Here is a 17,245-nt window from a genome sequence, read left to right as displayed (position 1 = left end):
AACCTAGATACAAAGAGATAGATGGTAAGAACTCAACATTCAAGTTTTCAAGATTTGCCAGCAACAATGGTGGCTGAACAAGGAGGAAGATGACTAGTAGGATAAAAATCAAAAGGGTGATAATGGAAAAGTAAAAGAAGAGGGAAGAAGGAAAAAATAAGGTCAAAACGTGTAGTAAATGCCAAAGGGCATTTTCGTCCAGCTTTTACTGACAAGACCTCTTTTGTCCCTCGTTGATAATTTCTGTAAAGCATGGGTCCTGTTGATAATTTCACCTAATGTTTGTCCCCCATTGGTAATTGTTCCATTTTTTTAAACAGAAAAGGGAAGGGGAAAACCCAGGGACCAAGAATGTCAGAATAAACCCCAAAATAAAGATAAAATAATATTAAACATAACTTTACCATTCAAAAAAATATGGGATTTGCTAGGGTCCATCGCAAAAGGCATTTAGCGGCTGGTCTGTCGCATATTAGACCAGCCACCTCATGAATAAAGACAACAGCTTTTGTCTCCATTGACGAGGTGGGTGTCTGACATGCGACAGATCATCCGCGAAATGCCTTCTGCGATGGACGCTAGCAATTCCCAAAAAAAAAAATATTAAACATAACAGAGTGATGGGGAAGAAAATAAAAACTCTCTAGGCCCTGTTTGTTTCAGATTATACAACAAGTGATGGTGATTATAGCAACTGATTATGCCAAGCATCAATTATCAACATAATAAGTTGCAACAAAAGTGACTTCATCATCATTTCATAAGTGATCATGATACACTTACTGTATTGTTAAATGGCTAATTACCCTTCAATACGTAATAATTTGGTTATTTTACAATGCATTTATTAAAGGATGACTATTTTCACAAGCGCACTTTCACAAGCGCACTTCTTACATGCAATAAACAGAAAGCAGACAATCATTCTTTGGGGATCATAAATCCACCCAATCAACAAAGAAATTTGATTATCAAGTGATTAAAATTTTTAATATGGCACTTGGAAGAGAGACTTAATTAATCTCACGTCCGGGGAGATTTCCTCAAGAACAAGAAGAATAGAAGAAAATAGTTGTTTTCATTCATGCCCAAAAATACTACTGCATTCTATTCTCCTATCGAACATAGAATTCAAATAAGAAAGCTACTAAATAAGTTCCAGCTAAATATAGAAAAGAAAACTGTAAAAATACTCTTGCTGCATATAGGATAAAAAAACTGCTAAAAATTTTCCTGCTGCTGCCACGTTCATATGATTCCCTTCCCCTTCAAAAAGACCTTGTCCTCAAGGTCTAAAATCTAGAAATTGTTGTTGCAAGTCACGCAAGTATTCCCATGTGGCGTCCTCTGGATAAGTGTTTGACCATTGAACAAGGACTTGAGTCACTGCACGATTTCCCCGCTTAACCATCTTCCGATCCAAGATAGCCACCGGCTCCAATCGTACCCTACCTTCGTTATCCACATGGGGCAGATCAACCAGAGCCACTGAATGGCTTCCTAACTTCTTTTTCAAGAGCGAAACATGAAAGACGGAATGAATGCGTGACCCTTCCGGCACCTCCAACCGGTAAGCCACCATGCCAACTCGTTGCAAGACCCTCAAAGGACCATAATAGCGTGAAGCTAGCTTCATATTCTGTCGTACTGCCACCGTTGTTTGGCGAAAAGGTTGAAGACGTAAGTACACCCAGTCCCCAACTTCAAATTCGCGCTCAGTTCTATGTGCATCTGCGAACTTCTTCATGCGGTTTTGAGCTGACTGCAAATTATGCCTCAATAGGCGTATGAGGGCATCACGATCACGAAGGGATGTATCAATAGCGGCAACCACTGCATCACCTGGTACTTAAGGGATATATGTAGGAGGGGGTTGGCCATATATTGTCTCATAAGGAGTAACCTTAGTAGCCGAGTGAAAGGTCGTGTTGTACCACCATTCTGCAAGCTGTAACCACTTGACCCATTGTCGTGGCCGATCACCTGTCATACATCGCAGATAAGTTTCTAAAGTACGATTTAAAACCTTGGTCTGGCCGTCCGTTTGGGGGTGATATGCAGAACTGAAGCACAACTTAGTACCATGCAACTTGAAGAGTTCCTTCCAAAAAGCACTTGTGAAAATTGGATCACGGTCACTAACAATTGTCGATGGCATCCCATGTAGACGAAAGATGTTATCCATGAACACCTGAGCGACGTCGAGCGCTGTATAGGGTGAGAAAGAGCCTGGAAATGACCGTACTTACTGAGGCGATCTACCACTACAAGTATAACTTGCTTCCCTTGCGACTCCGGAAGGCCCTCAATAAAATCCATCGAAATATCTGTCCACACTCGCTCTGGAATAGGTAGGGGCTGCAATAAACTAGGAGATGCAACATTCTCTGATTTAGTTCATGCCCAAAAATGAAGGTTACAACTTATTTTCTATCAAAGGGACTTTCCTACTTCACTCTATTCTCCTACCGAACATAGAATTCAAATAAGAAAGCTACTAAATAAGTTCCAACTAAATATAGAAAAGAAAACTGTAAAAATACTCTTGCTGCATATAGGATAAAAAACTGCTAAAAATATTCCTGCTGCTGCCACGTTCATATCAATTTTGAACTCAAATTCATCAAACAAGCAGCCCTAAAAATCAAATGAAATCTAATCAAACAAACTGAAACCAATATCATCATCTGAGTCTCCGCAGGTTTTCTTTCTTCACTTCCTCCTTGGGGGCAAGTCACTTACAGCAACAAACTTGCTTGGATAAACAATTGATCAATGAGCTAAAGCAAATTAAATATCTAGTCAATAGAACAGATCGTAAACCGTCCTGACCTTCAACTCTGTATCATTGCTCAGTGTCTCCGTGGCAGATGAAAACTCTAATATTCTTCAAGGCCCTTTCCACTTCTTTCTTTTCTTCTCCAACCAAATCTCTGGTTTTCCTCTGAGAAAGTCTCACAGGAAGTCATAGCATTTCTGCAGATTGAGGATTATGCCAATACTCATGTAAACCTGTCACAGTGAAATCAACGTTGAGCGTTCGGCCCTATTGGGTTGGTTTAAGGCTCTAAAAGAACCCACTAAGGCCAACTGTACCTTCACCAATATCATTGATCCCTCCCATAAAGCTTGAATAAAGAGACCTTCCCACGGGGATGCATTTCTCTATTGGGCACTCTCACAGGATGAGACATATTTCTAGTAGCATCAGCAGGACTCTAGGAGTGTACGTCTGCAAACAAGTAAAGCCAATGGCTGATGAGAAAACAATGTATTTACATAAGTTCATAACAGAAATTTCAATTATTAGGGGCCTGAAAATGCATGTTAAAGAACAATCAATCCCAACTCCTCACCGGCAGGACCTTCTCCCATCCAGCAGGCAATTCACCAAATGAGTGACTTCAACTCTGCCGCCTCCTCTTTATACTTCTTCTCATTTTCTGAGAATTTAGCATTCCATTCTGCTGCAAGACCAACACCTTCTTGGACTTGGCGTCTCCAATGACTGTAAAAGAAGTGTGAGACACAATATTCAGCTGCAAAAAAGTTCATTTACTTGAGAGAGCAACACAAGTCCTTCCAAGTTGACATACCTCTTCACCTCTTTCACCCATTCACTTGATTCCAATTCATTTTTTTAGCAAAACTTCAACTCGACTCAACCCAAGTTGCACCCTTAAGCTCAATGGGAGAATTACAAAATGATGGGAGGAATGTTAATATTGAAAAAAAAGAGTACCATTCAGTTTCCTTTGAAAATACCTGTCAATTACTCCAACGAACAGAACACAAGGACAACTTTCCAAGCTTTGGAAACACAGCTTCTATTTTATTAAACACCCAAAGCAGTTCATCACAATATCTCCAACAGCAATAACCAAGAGGTGGGCCCCATTACCTATCTCCCTTGAATAGAGATTGGTGAAGAAGTCAAGCAACAGTTGCACTTGGATGGATCTCGACTCGACTTTTTGGGATTTGCCGAATCCAAACCTCGAATCCATGTCAGATCTCGACACGTGAATCTGAATCCATGCAACATAGGTGCCCACTAAATTCTTTAACCTGAAATGAAAAGATTAACATGTAAGTTGAATTTATATTTGTTGAATTTTAGCTCAAATTGATACATCCCTGATTTGCTCCATAGATATATTACACGAACATAGAATTTCCAGAGGAATAACCTCATGGAATATAAATTTGGAGAAAAAACTACAGTACGACAAATTCTTTATGCAGTCATGTTCCACTGAAGCAACATCTAAACAACACATTCAAACAATAATGAGTATTTAAGGTAAACCTATCTGTATTTAAGAAAGTACCCAATAAAGACATTAAAATGAATTTAATCACCACCAATCTCTATTCAAAATAAGTTTTGCATTAGTACACTAAGTGGCAGTTAAGCACCTGATAAGAAAATTATTTAGCCCCACTATTAATTAGCAAAGATTAAAACGAGATATGGCCTTCTTTACTTTTTCTTGATGTCCTTGATAATATGTAGCAAAAAGGCTGAGCAAATATATCCAACTAGATATTAGACTTTGGCTAGTGTATAAGCAAGATGACGTATTTTCTTGGAATATTGAGAATTATAATAAAAGGACAGAATATTTTGAATCCGGTGGACGTACTGTTCAATCGCCATGGACATGCACATTTCTGAGAGATTTAATCTCCCAAAGATAGATGCAAATTTTGCAAGATTGTTCATTTTTTCCAGTCTCAGACGAGGAAAGAACTAAATTCTGAATGGGTGGTTTTTTCTACGGAAGACAAACACCTAGAAAATCATCAGTTTTCTTAGTATTTGTAGACATTTCCGAGACATCATCGTTAATAAGTTTGATCAGACATAACTTGCAACATTTTTTGAACCTTCTCGTATACCTCTCCTTCCATAACTCAAAGGATGTGGAGCAAATCCTTCCATAATATAACTTTGCATCCAAAGATGAAATACTTGGCTCAAGCCATCAAATTTGTTAAAGTATAAAAAAATTAAATATTGCCTTCTCCAACAACATAAGCTTTTGGAGTAACTGGTAGTTTCACATGATAACATAGCAAATGCCTGGGTGGGTTCAAACCTCCTGGATAACAAAATCCACATGCAATGGCAAAACCCAAAAGAGGGGCCACATGTGCCACGTGTGGGCCAACCCTAAAACAGGGGCCACACGTGAGGGGGAGTGCTAAAGTATGAAAAGATTAAATACTGCCTCCTCCAACAGCTTAAGCTTTTGGAGTAACTGGTAGTTTCATAAGATTGTAACTTGAGGGGTCCAAACAAGGTGGAGAGATAGAAAAAATGAACAGAAGTCCTTCAAATTGAAATTGGGCAGCTAATGGTATATGACTTCAAGATTCACAACTTTTTCAGAAAGGCCATATGGATACAACTTGTCTACATTTTTTAACAGTCCTTCATCTATATTGAATTTCTTGAAACGGAGTACGAGAATGGATCACTATCTATGTGTGTGTGTGTGTGGGTGGGTTGGGGGTGGGGCATGGCGGTTGGGGTTGTCAGGAAAAAAGAGTTTCATCATGTGCAAGTGATTTTGTTCTCTTAGCTATGGAATCTGATTTCCTTGCAACTATCTTCCCATTTTTTCCGGGTTCCCAGCACTATTTCCAGCTATGGATTCTACAATTCCTTACAAATCTTCATGACAACCCCTTCAGCCATCTTGACCCTGGCTAGCAACTTAGATTGAGCCCTGGGACTGATCTTCCCATTGGCTTTGATACAGCAGTACTCATAATGTAAGGTCAGTGGGTGTCATAGCTAAATTCCTCATCAAGATGACTGGAGAACCATCGACTAGATTGTCCCAGCACAACGATTAAAAGCGTCGTTGGAGCTTATTCCATTGAAGTAGTTAGGGCTCTAATTGAGTGAGCCGTGGATCATAAACGATGATCATATCTTAATTTAGCTAATCCCGCGACTCAAGAATTTGGATAGAGTTAAGAGAAATGCCTAACTTATAAGAAGAGGTAGAGACCAAGTACTCCCATTTCAAATCTTAAATTAAGCGATTTTCAGGGTACAACAAAGTATTGTCATTTCCCTTATATTATTACTTAAGAGTCCACCTCAAATCGTAAACCAAGCAATTTTCAGGGTACAACAACCCAATAGAGTCCTCTTCAAGTTCAAACTTATGCTTTAACAGAACACACCAGCTGAGAGATGCCTGAAGCAGCAACACTTAAGCTATTGGGTACTGAAAGTACTATCATTAGGAGCAAGACATTTAATAAGTTATGCAAACATTTTCTTCGCAACTCTCTGGTTTGTGGATTGCATGTTTGGCATCTGGATTTCTTTGGTTTTCTACTTGTCAGTAGGACATTGGTATGGGCAATATGTAGAGGCAGTAATTAGCAAATTCTCAACTTTTTGAATTTCAAATTCTGTTTACTGATGCAGCCTAATAATATAAGTAATCATGGACAACATTTTAATATATTGCTCTGCACTCATATACAAGAATATGACATTGTCAATACATTTCAGTGTTACATTGCAGGCAATATAATCAAAGTGTTTCGCTACTTATGATGTTATTCAGTGGTAGGTTAACAATAATATGAATGTCACTAAATTATTCTAGTATTTTCTAAATTTGCAGCCTCTCACTATTATGCATTTTGTTTTAGTATATTCATACAGATTCTCTGTTTCTGTTAGTATTAATGCAGAAAAGTTTTATTTATAGTAATGTTTCCTTGAAAGTAAAGTCAATATCGAATATTAGAAATTACAAAGTGAAAGCCAGCTCCATTCACCCATAGTGCCAAACACCCATATGCCTGAGTATTGGAACAATTGGGATCCATATTGCCTAATAAAGTTGTGAAGAGTGGTCCTAACACCTTTGCCAGTTGTCCTAGACCGTATCCTTGTTTGATTTGGAGAACATGGAGTTACTAGCCCTCAAGTTTCCAAACTAACTTCAAAAAATAATTTGTAGTATCTAATTTATTGTCCTATTTTACGTAAAATTAGTTTTATCCAATACTTAAGAATGTGTTGTAACCATTGTATTCAGTAGGGTGACTAGCCATGTCAACTCAACTCAAGATCACGACTCATACCTGGAAATCTTTCTGAATGCAACCATCTGCCTACACTGCATTATTCTTTTTAAAGATAACAATATAGCATCTGAACATAAAACCTTGAGTTATAGCAAAATGGAACAAGATGTCCGAGGAAAGACGGTAACAGAAAAAGCTTCCCATCCAAAAAGAAGATGACTACATAGTATTAACCACTCTATAATTCACTATGCCTAAGTCCCTGTTCGTTTTAGATTGCGAAAACCGACTGTGAACCCCAAACCGATTCTCGGACTCAAAATTAAATTTGATTTTGAGTCGAATAATAGGCTTGAGGTTCACAATCGGTTGTCGCAATCTAAAACGAACAGGACCTAAGAAAAAACTAAATCTCGAAAAATCTGCCATCAGGAAAATAGTGCTTGAAGCGTCACAACAGCACAGAATGGCTAAAGCTTTCACTACTTTGATAGATGTAGCGGATGGGAATAGAAAAAACATCCCCCCTGAAATTTCCCACAAACTACTGGAAGTGGAGGGTGTTCTCAATGTTCAATGAAGAGCACTCCACGGTCTCTCTTTTTATGCCTATTTGCAATATCTTTAGTAGATGTACAAATGTGGTTGAAGGATGTTGAAATGAATTTGTTATAGATAGAATAAGTGTAGATAAGCACTCCACGGTCTCTCATTGACAGCTTGGTCTTCTTCATTCAAGTTTGAATTTTCCGAGGCCTCTTCTCTTAGAATCCAATCCTCCAGCCTACGACGCCCATCCTTTTTCTTTGCCTCCCAATCTACTTCATTAATCTATTGTAATCTTTGTTTATCTGTTTCTCACATAATAGAACATCGTGGTCTCTCCCATGGCTGTAGGCACCATTTTCAAACCACATAAAACACTTGTGTTATCATTATACTTGTTTTAATGTTACTTTTGGACGTAACATCGAATTAGGTTCGTCAGATTTCTACACCGAGTAATCATTGAGGGGGGAGGGGGGAGCCTCCCAATCAAATGATGCAAGCTGTTAAATTCATAGCATGTAATACGTACAATAGAGGATAAATCAGCGGTAGTGTCAACAGACGAATTGTACAAGGGCCCAGCCAGTAAAATTGCTAAGACAGGAAAAAAACATGGTTTTAGTGTTGAAAAGTTGCTACAGTCTGAAGCATCAGTCTTTCAATGATTTTAAGACTTAAGGATTGATCCAGTGGCCTTGCACTGCAATCCCTGCCCACTGACCCAGAAGAAATACTTACTAGCATGCAAGCTATAGTAGAAAGTTGCCCACACTTACCCAGAAGAAAGAAAAAGATTAATATAGTTACTAGCATGGAAGCTATAGTAGAAAGTTAGCCACAATGCACTCTAGCGAAGAAAAAGAAAAAATATTAACAAAGATGGAGCTTCAAAAATCAGCTCGGGTTGTACATCTAGAGGCATTCTAAATAGAATTGCTAACGATTTCATTGTTGGCTCTTTGAATTTATGGCCGCTATTAAGAATATTGTAATCCAAGTCTCTAGACTTGTTTCTGTGCTAAAAAAAGAACCACATATGCTTTCATTTCATATATTCAGTCATAGGTCAGTCGCTGAGACTCCTTTAGGGAGTTCCGAATTTTAAAACCAATATAACATTATCTTTGTTGTTGAAACAAGTGCAATCATGATTTGCATACTAACCAACCATAGGTATGTTTGTGTGAAGGTACCTATTGGATATTACATTCTGGACTTCTTGATGTTCAATATCCGTTCAAGGCTGCAAATATAGATATTCTGCCTTTTGATTTTACAATGAGAGAATAGTGCCCACCAATTTCGCTTAACCTGAAATGAAAAGATTAGCATGTAAGTTGGCATTTATATTACTTGAAGTTTAGGTCAATTAGGAACATCTTAGATTTATTTCTTAGCTTGAGTACATAAACATAAAAATCCAGAGAAATAAAGTCATGGAAGGTAAAGTTGTAAAAAACTATAAGTTGAAAATTCTTTTCACTGTCATGTTCAATTGAAGCAATATCTAAACAAGTAAATAATTCAAACAATAATGGGCATTCAAAAAAAGGAACTAAATAATAAAGAATTGAATGACCTTGTACTCATAGTAATGATTTATTGGCAAAGTCTACTGTTAGACAACAACAAAACTTTTGAGTAAATTTTTTAAAGAGGAGAGTAGTGTTTGTGTGCCATTTTTGGAGACTGAGAGGGATTGGGCTTTTGAAAAGAAGATAGAATTGAGAACTATATAGGACAGGTAGAAGAAACAATGGCTTCGATGAGTGTAAGAAGAAAGGAAATATGTATATCTAGTAGGAATTTAAACTCAATCCTTTATTAAGGGATCTTGATCCCTAAGCTTTGGTATGGTGTAATTTCTTCTTTAATCATGTAAGAGAGTGAGAGGGGGTGGGGTGGAGAGGAGAGGAGAGAAATCATGTAGAGGGGAGAATAATCTATTTTTCTTTGTTCTATTAATGAGCATGACAATGTATTTTCTACAGTAGAAATTACCAAAAAACTAAAATATTCCACTAAAGGGTAATAAAAAAGCATGTAGAGACATAGTTAGATGACATGTTTGAAATGCTCACTAGTGCACAATGTTCTACAAAATCAAACTACGAAGTGGCTAGATCAAATCCAAATCAAGTCGGGTGATGAATCGAAGGAGACATTCAAGGCAAAAAATAGTCTAATTGGATGGCTTGTGATGCAAGCTACTTTTGTTTTTTGGGTAGTTGTTCACTTGCATGGAGTTCCATGGTGGTGAGTGGAATGAATTATCAAGAGCGAATTTCTTTCCAACTGCGGGGTGATGTCATCCAAAGAATAGAAGTCATATGGTTCACAGGGGGACGTATTTTCCATTTACCATGATAAAAAAGGACAAAATTGAAAAGAATGAAAGAAAGAGAGGAAGTCAACATAAAACGGAGGCATTTTTAATAGAGAAAAGAATAATGGTCAATCTTCTTCGATAACATATTGGGGGCCTAAATGGGTAGTTATGATAGTTGCATTTTCCAAAAGTTGACTACATTGAATTCTCTATGCATTGTAGATTGTTTCTTGGTTGAATGCGGTCAATATTTGAATTTTCCACGCATTGCAGGTTGTTCCTAGGTTGCATAACCTTACGTTTCATATTTTGCTATGCTTTGTAAGTTGTTCGAAGTCTTTAATTCTAGCATGTATAAGATAAGGTAGTTGGTTCATGCAAGGAACTTTTGATTGATATGACATTTTATATTTATAAGCTTCAAAACTGGTAATTTTGAGAAATATAGAATGGAAGACAAGCCTATCTTCCCTTCGACTTTTGGGTAGTGTTAAATGCTATTTTACCATTAACATTGTTATTAAATTTATCGCCTTCGCATCCTACTTTGTGTTTTCTACCAATGTTGTAGCGATTCGTATTCGGATAGCTTTGAATTTGTGTCGAACTTGTAATAGGAGAAATAGTCATCAATTGTTTCCCGAAAGTCGGTAAATCAAAATTTAGTAGTTTTTTTATTTTACCAATTTCTTTTTTATTTTTTGAGTTTTTCTAGGTAAAGAATATTATTAATTACTTATGTTTCAACAGATATAGAGTACAAAGGAGATTTTTTTGGGTTTATTTAGAAAGGACTATCAGTCTGGGACTAGAAAGTTATGCTTTAGAAATTAGAAGATGCTTTTTGTACAAGTACTATCTACGTACTTCATTGTAAGGTTTCAGTAGAAAGTTCATAGTTACTCTTTTTGATGGACCAGTTCTATTACTGCTATGGGAAAGAAGTTAATTATTTTGGAACCTTTTACATACGAACAATTCATGATTACTTATTTTAGTGGATCTTCTTTAGTGCTTCCATGAAAAAAAAAAGTTCATGATTTTGGAATTTTTTATTTAGTGGGCAATTTCTAAAAAACTTTCTAAGATTTTCAATCTCTCTACTTCATTGTTCCAATTGATGTTGTGTTTACTTCTGATTTGCATCAGTTTTGCATCAATCTTGAGTTCTAGATAGGCAGGTTCCTATTAGCTATTTGAAGTTGCAGCAATCCTGTTCTCATGTTGGGCTCTTAAGGATTGACTATTTCAAATGGGATATATAAGACATGGGTTTTCACACTAAAGAACCAATTAAAATGTTTTGTGATAATCGTGCTACTATTCACATTGCTGCTAATCCCGTTTTCCATGAACGAACCAAACACATAGAAGTTGATTGCCATTTTGTTCGCGAGAATGTTCAAGATAGAACTAGCAGCACTCCTTATACTCGAAGTGAAGATCAGTTTGCAGACATATTCACAAAGGCAGTTTCAAAGTCAAGACTTCAGCATATTCTTTCCAAGTTGGGTTCCATTGATGTCTTTGCACCAACTTGAGGGGCAGTGTTGGAAATATTAAAGCTGGCATGTTGCCTTTCTTCATTCTAACCGTTGCAATACTATTGCTATTCTTAGAGGATTTGCTATCTCCCTTGTATGGAAGAGATTGGAAAGATCTCATGAGATATGATCGAGTATATTGGGCAATAACTTTGTATCTTCTTCTCTATATATATTGGCATCTTGTATTGGCTTTCTCATGAATAAAAGACAAAAGGAGAGCTCTCTCATGACCGTGGAGTAGGCATTGCCGAACCACGTAAAACCTTTGTCTTGTTTGATGTTCTGTGTTTTCACAGAGCATATCCGTATGCAAGAAAAACATTATTGATGGGAATTTTCTCTTGGGATTTTTTCTTTCTTTACGTGATTTAGCAGGACATGATTAATTTTGAGGGGATATCATCATAAATTAAAGCTACCTCTAAATAAAGTTGAATAAGGTTGGTTTTCAGTTAGACTAATCTCAGCCATACACAGTCAAGTGAATGGGGCTAATCTCTAGCTGACGCACATAGTGGAGACAGGTGAAGTCCACTCTAGTTCAAATTATCTTTTCCAGTGCCTAAAATGTAGGAATTATCCGAAATATTTTTTCTTCCCAAACTTTTCCAAAACATTCTTGCAATCCAAGGAGCTGTTTGGATCTATGGAAAAAAGTTCTCCAGAAAAGATTTTCTTAGAAAGTTGGTTTTCCAGCATTTGGTTAACTTATTTTCCATTGAACTTGATTTCCAGATAGCAAAAATTTTCATATTTTATAGGAAAATTTCATTCCTGTGGCAACTCTTGAATCATTTTTCAAGGAATACTTTTCAAGGATAACTTTTTCCAAGAAATTCTTTTCTCCAGAACATCCTCATGGAAATGGACAAATTCCTTGAATGGAATTGATCATTTAATAGGACAAGTAAAGATCAAAATCACAACAATGAAACGATCCTAACTGTTCAATCCAAAAATCTCACCAATGAAATGAATCCTCATCTATAGTGATAGTATCCTCTATCAGATGCTCCATATAATTTATATTTTTAAGAAAGAAATGTCATTTTTTTTGTTACTGTATCTGCAGTTCATCCACTCTTGCCGTTGATCGAACTATTGAAGGTGCATGGAAAACTGGTTATGGTGGGCGGGCCCGAGAGGCCGCTCGAGCTACCTGTTCATCCTCTACTGGAGGGTAAGAGAACACCATATCTATCTATCTATGTACTGTTGGATCGGATCATGTGACTCGCGTGACCCCAATATGTGGGGTCCAAATTACGTAGATATGTGGGTCCCTAGTCGTCTACAAATAAATGGATCGGATCATGGGATCCACATGCATCTTTTGTTGCAACCAATGAAATTGCTTCTAATTTGCTTCTCACATAATTCTAAATACATTTCTTTTTCCCTTTTAGGCGATTGCGGGAATTTTCTTGAAAAGTTTCCTTGTTTGATTTCATATGAAAAAAAATGGAACTTGAATCAACACAATTAAAGTTTTATTTAGAGTGACATTTAGGCCCTGTTTGGATTGTAGGAAAATTTTGAAAAGGAAAAATATTTCTAAAATTTTTTATTTTTTAAGATAACTTGAACATTTGAACGAAAGCTTTTCAATTTTTATTTAGAGAGACCTTCTTTATGATGTATTGCTCTAAATTAGCAATAATTATATAATTTTCCTCTAAATCGTGGTAAGTCAAAAATTACCCAAGAAAAATTTCTTTCTCAAATGTTATTCTTGCAAGCTAAACAGGGCCTAAATTTACGATTCCAAAAAAAAAAAAAACAGGGCCTTAATTTATAATGACATCAGTCTACATTAACTATATCAACATTGTGGAAAAGAAAGTAACAATTACTAGGAAATTTTTTTCACTAGAAATGTTTTTCCTGCAATCCAAGCAGGGCTTAGTCTCTTTGATTAGGTTTAAGTCAGGTTTAAGGAGTGAGATTTCTTCATTTTGAATTCACAGGGGGAAAGATTGTGGCGGGAAGTCTTATAGGCCGAAAGAAAGAGACCCAAGAAATGATCGATTTTGCCGGCAAGCATAATATAACAGCAGATATCAAGCTTGTTCCAATGGATTATGTGAACAAGGCCATTGCGCGGCTCGCCAAAGCTGACGTTAGATATCAGTTTGTAATCGATGTTGGAAACACCTTGACCGCTTCATGAATAGCCCATTGATTGGGGTCGACATGATCGAAAATTCGTTGCTTTTCCTTTCAGTCAGTTCAGGAAGGCCAAAACTTGTTACAGAATAATTCTTCCCTTATTTTCACCAACAACACTCTTAGTGTTTATGATTGTGTTTTAAGAATAAGGCTTCTTTTGGTAGTTCTATAAATTATTTACATATATTCTTAGGGAAATGATATATTCGCCCCGGGCTACCTCACCCCTCTCAAATTGTATTTATGACTACTCTTTTTACATTACAAGGGGTGACCCGGGGAAGTAAATGTGGAAAATATATCACTTTCCTATTCTTATTTAGCCCATCCCCAAAATGTCGTTATAATCTTATTCGCATAAAAACTTTGGGAAATGATATCAACACAGCCATATATTAATATATGTGCTCACTATATTGTCTTCTAGTATTTAAAGTGCTCTCAAAAGGTCATTACGGTTCCCAAAAACTCTTACAAACCAATTAAAAAAGAAAAAAACAAGCTAGAGAGTATGCATAACAAAAAGTTGGTTTGCTGATATCATTTCCCAAAACTTATTGTAACACATAAAGCTTTATGGTTGGTCCCTCGCAGTTCTTTGGATATCAAAATCAAAGAATTCAATTCCGAAAGAGAGAGAGAGAGAGAGAGAGAGAGAGAGAGAGAGAGAGAGAGAGGTAAATATACCATGAGTGAGTGGACAATTTCTCCTCTAACTTTTCCAGCGGATCTTTATTTTCCGGCAGATCTTTAAAGTCCCTTTTGAGACTTTAGCCTAAGTAAAAAAAACCGCCTGAGGATCTTCTCCCCTCCTACTCTTCTAGGCTGATGGAAAGCCTCCGCTCTTAGACGTGGGAAAGGGCACTTGCTCTCTTTTCTCCAAAACCAAAACAAGAGAGATAGAGAGAGTATGTGATTTTCAATCAAGAGAGTATGGGAAGAGGGAGTGCTGGGTAATTTATAATCAATATGAAGAAGTTGGAAGCTTCTTGCTTTCTAAAATTAGCCTCTAATCTTATCAAAGCTAAGCTCATCAAAACCGTCGAAGGCATGTTTTTATTGGGTATATAATATAACCCATGTATGTTCTAATATAAGCCCAATAAGATAATGGACCGGTGTAGTGGGCCTACATGGGCTAGAGTCCATTAACCAGTCATTACACCCAAGGTATCTAATTTGGAATACCAAGTTTGTTGCCTCCAGCCCCTATATATATAGATACACTAGGGTTAATTACTGGTTAATGGACTCTAGCCCATGTAGGCCCACTACACTGGTCCATTATCTTATTGGGCTTATATTAGAACATACATGGGTTGTATTATATACCCAACAATCCCATCCTATGTTCTACATATAGCACAATCCAATAGATAGATAATGTGATGTTCAAACAAAATATTGAATCATCCATAGCACCATATCAAAAAAGATATGTAATCCAATTGAAAACAAGAATACTTTTAAGACTAACCAAGAGTTTTAGAAATAATCCAAACTCAAACAAGAGCAGTTTCACGTGTAAGTGAACTATTTTTCCAACTGAAAAGAAAATAATAGTCCCCACTGCTCTATAAGGATTCACTCATCAAGGAAGTCATCCCCATCAAAATCCAGATCGAGGCAATCTCCTCCATTTTCGCCAATTCTTATAAATTACCAAATATGAATTTCCTGAAAATGAATCCAATCATTTGTGTAAAATACAAAAATATCTAGTTCTACCAGAAGAACTTAGTGCCATTTCATATTGGCTGAAAAAATAAATATCAATAAGCATCAATGTCAAGTTTCATTCAAGAACAAGACCTAAATAGTTTCTTTTGCAAAGAACCATTCACTAGTGTCAAGTTTCAATACAAGAACGAGACCAAAATAATTTCTTTTGCAAAGAACCATTCCATGTTTCCATTTGGAATGTTACAGCCATCATATCCGAATTGAGTTAAGCTGTATCATCGAGTTTGGAATGAAACAACCTTTCCCAAGAAGGATATGTCATCAAATGTGGAATGACATAAAGACAACTGTAAACATCATTGAAATATATAAGCGCTTATCTTGGCCAAGAAAGGGAGATTCAAAAAATTCAAAATAACATGGATGTAGGTTAAGACATGTCTACACAGTCTTTAACCCAATCTTCCCCACAGTTTTGAATATTCGATCTTTGTTCAGTCCCTTCGTAAAAGCATCGGCCAGATTATCCTTCGATCTCACATCAACCAAAGTGATAATACCTTGTTCGATAAGATAATTCAGCGTGACATGTTTCAGCCTGACATGTCTCCTCTTACCATTAAAGAGTGAGTTCTTCACAATCGTAATTGTAGCTTGATTATCACAGAACAAATCTAAAGAGTTAATCTTTAAATGAGTCAATGGAATGTCCAGGATCAGATCTTTTATCCACTCTGCTTCATCTCCCGCAGAAGCTAGAGCATAAAGTTCTGATTCCATAGATGACAGAGCTATACAAGTCCGTCTCTTTGACTTCCATGCCACAGCAGCTCCACCCAGTGTAAATACATAACCACTAATAGATTTACTGTCTCCTAATTCTGAGCCCCATGATGCATTAGAAAATCCTTCCAGGATAGGAGGTTGGCCATTATAACATAAAGCATAACCTTGAGTACCCGTAAGGTATCATATCAGCCTCATAAGGGCATCCCAGTGCTCATGGCCAGGATTACTAGTGAAACGACTCAGCATGCCAACTGTAAAGGCTATGTCTGGTCTAGTGCAACTCATCGCATACATGAGACTACCAATAAATTTAGAGTAATCCAACTGATTCACGCTGGCTCCTTCATTAGGTCTCAGCTTTTTGGTATAATCAAATGGTGTCTCAATCGGTTTACACTCACTGTATCCCCATGTAGAAAGTAGTTTCTCAATATAATGGGCTTGGCTAAGAGTGATCCCTTGCCTATCAAAACTTACTTTCATACCAAGAATGATATTTACCACACCAAGATCTTTCATGTCAAATTCGTTAGCCAACATTAATTTCACGTCACTCACTACAGAGAGATCGGAATCAAGAATCAATATGTCGTCTACATACAAGCAAATAATTGCAACCTTATTCGACACAGAACGGAAGTAAAGGCATTTATCTGAGTAACTGGTCTGAAAACCAAAGCTCTTTACTACCTTGTCAAATTTTTGATGTCACATTTTAGGTGCTTGTTTAAGACCATATAAAGATTTGTTTAACTTACAAACTTTGTGCTCAAAGCCTTCCATGACAAACCCTTCAGGTTGGTTTATGTAGATTTCCTCTGGGAGGTCTCCATTAAAGAAAGCCGTCTTTACATTCATTTGATGCACAACATATTGCTCAATAGATGGCAAAGCAAGAAGAATTCTTATCGTAGACAAATGACAGACCGGTGAGTAGACTTGCTTGACCTAATTCCTCTAACAATTTCTTCTACACCTTTTGTCAATGCAAGAATGTTTCCATGTTGTGAATGACACTTAGCCAAACTTTCCAAAGAATGGCTTATGCCCAGGGCACCTAAGAATGGCAACATTCTAACATTCTACCACTTGGCCGGCGTGGGCTTTCACATTGATC

General features: G+C 37.0%; 1 protein-coding gene across 8 annotated transcripts; it reads right to left on the bottom strand.

Annotated features, from left to right (window-relative positions):
* Positions 1 to 1,059: 1,059 nt before the first annotated feature.
* On the bottom strand, positions 1,060 to 8,899 carry LOC143850688 (uncharacterized). 8 transcript variants are annotated; one of them, XR_013236015.1, is made up of 5 exons: positions 8,805 to 8,899; positions 3,357 to 4,068; positions 3,097 to 3,232; positions 2,833 to 3,012; positions 1,060 to 2,368 (listed from the first exon to the last, which is right to left on the bottom strand). XR_013236015.1 is itself a non-coding variant. In XM_077359911.1 (5 exons), exons 4-5 carry the CDS (start codon positions 2,317 to 2,319, stop codon positions 1,777 to 1,779), a joined length of 444 nt encoding a protein of 147 aa, XP_077216026.1. In that variant the 5' UTR covers positions 2,320 to 2,368; positions 2,833 to 3,232; positions 3,357 to 4,068; positions 8,805 to 8,899; the 3' UTR covers positions 1,060 to 1,776. The 8 variants fall into 8 exon arrangements, 2 of the variants coding, with proteins under 2 accessions (XP_077216026.1, XP_077216027.1); XR_013236016.1 differs by having other exon boundaries at positions 2,833 to 3,232; positions 3,357 to 3,508; positions 3,597 to 4,068; XR_013236017.1 differs by having other exon boundaries at positions 2,833 to 3,232; positions 3,357 to 3,539; positions 3,766 to 4,068.
* Between the last annotated feature and the right edge of the window lie 8,346 nt (positions 8,900 to 17,245).

The sequence above is a fragment of the Tasmannia lanceolata genome, unplaced genomic scaffold (assembly GCF_043159265.1).
Source record: "Tasmannia lanceolata isolate RefF3 unplaced genomic scaffold, GAP_Taslan_0.1 ptg000018l, whole genome shotgun sequence".
In the NCBI taxonomy this organism is placed as follows: Eukaryota; Viridiplantae; Streptophyta; class Magnoliopsida; order Canellales; family Winteraceae; genus Tasmannia; species Tasmannia lanceolata.
Note: the sequence above shows the minus strand (reverse complement) of the source record. Positions and strands in the feature narration are given on the sequence as shown.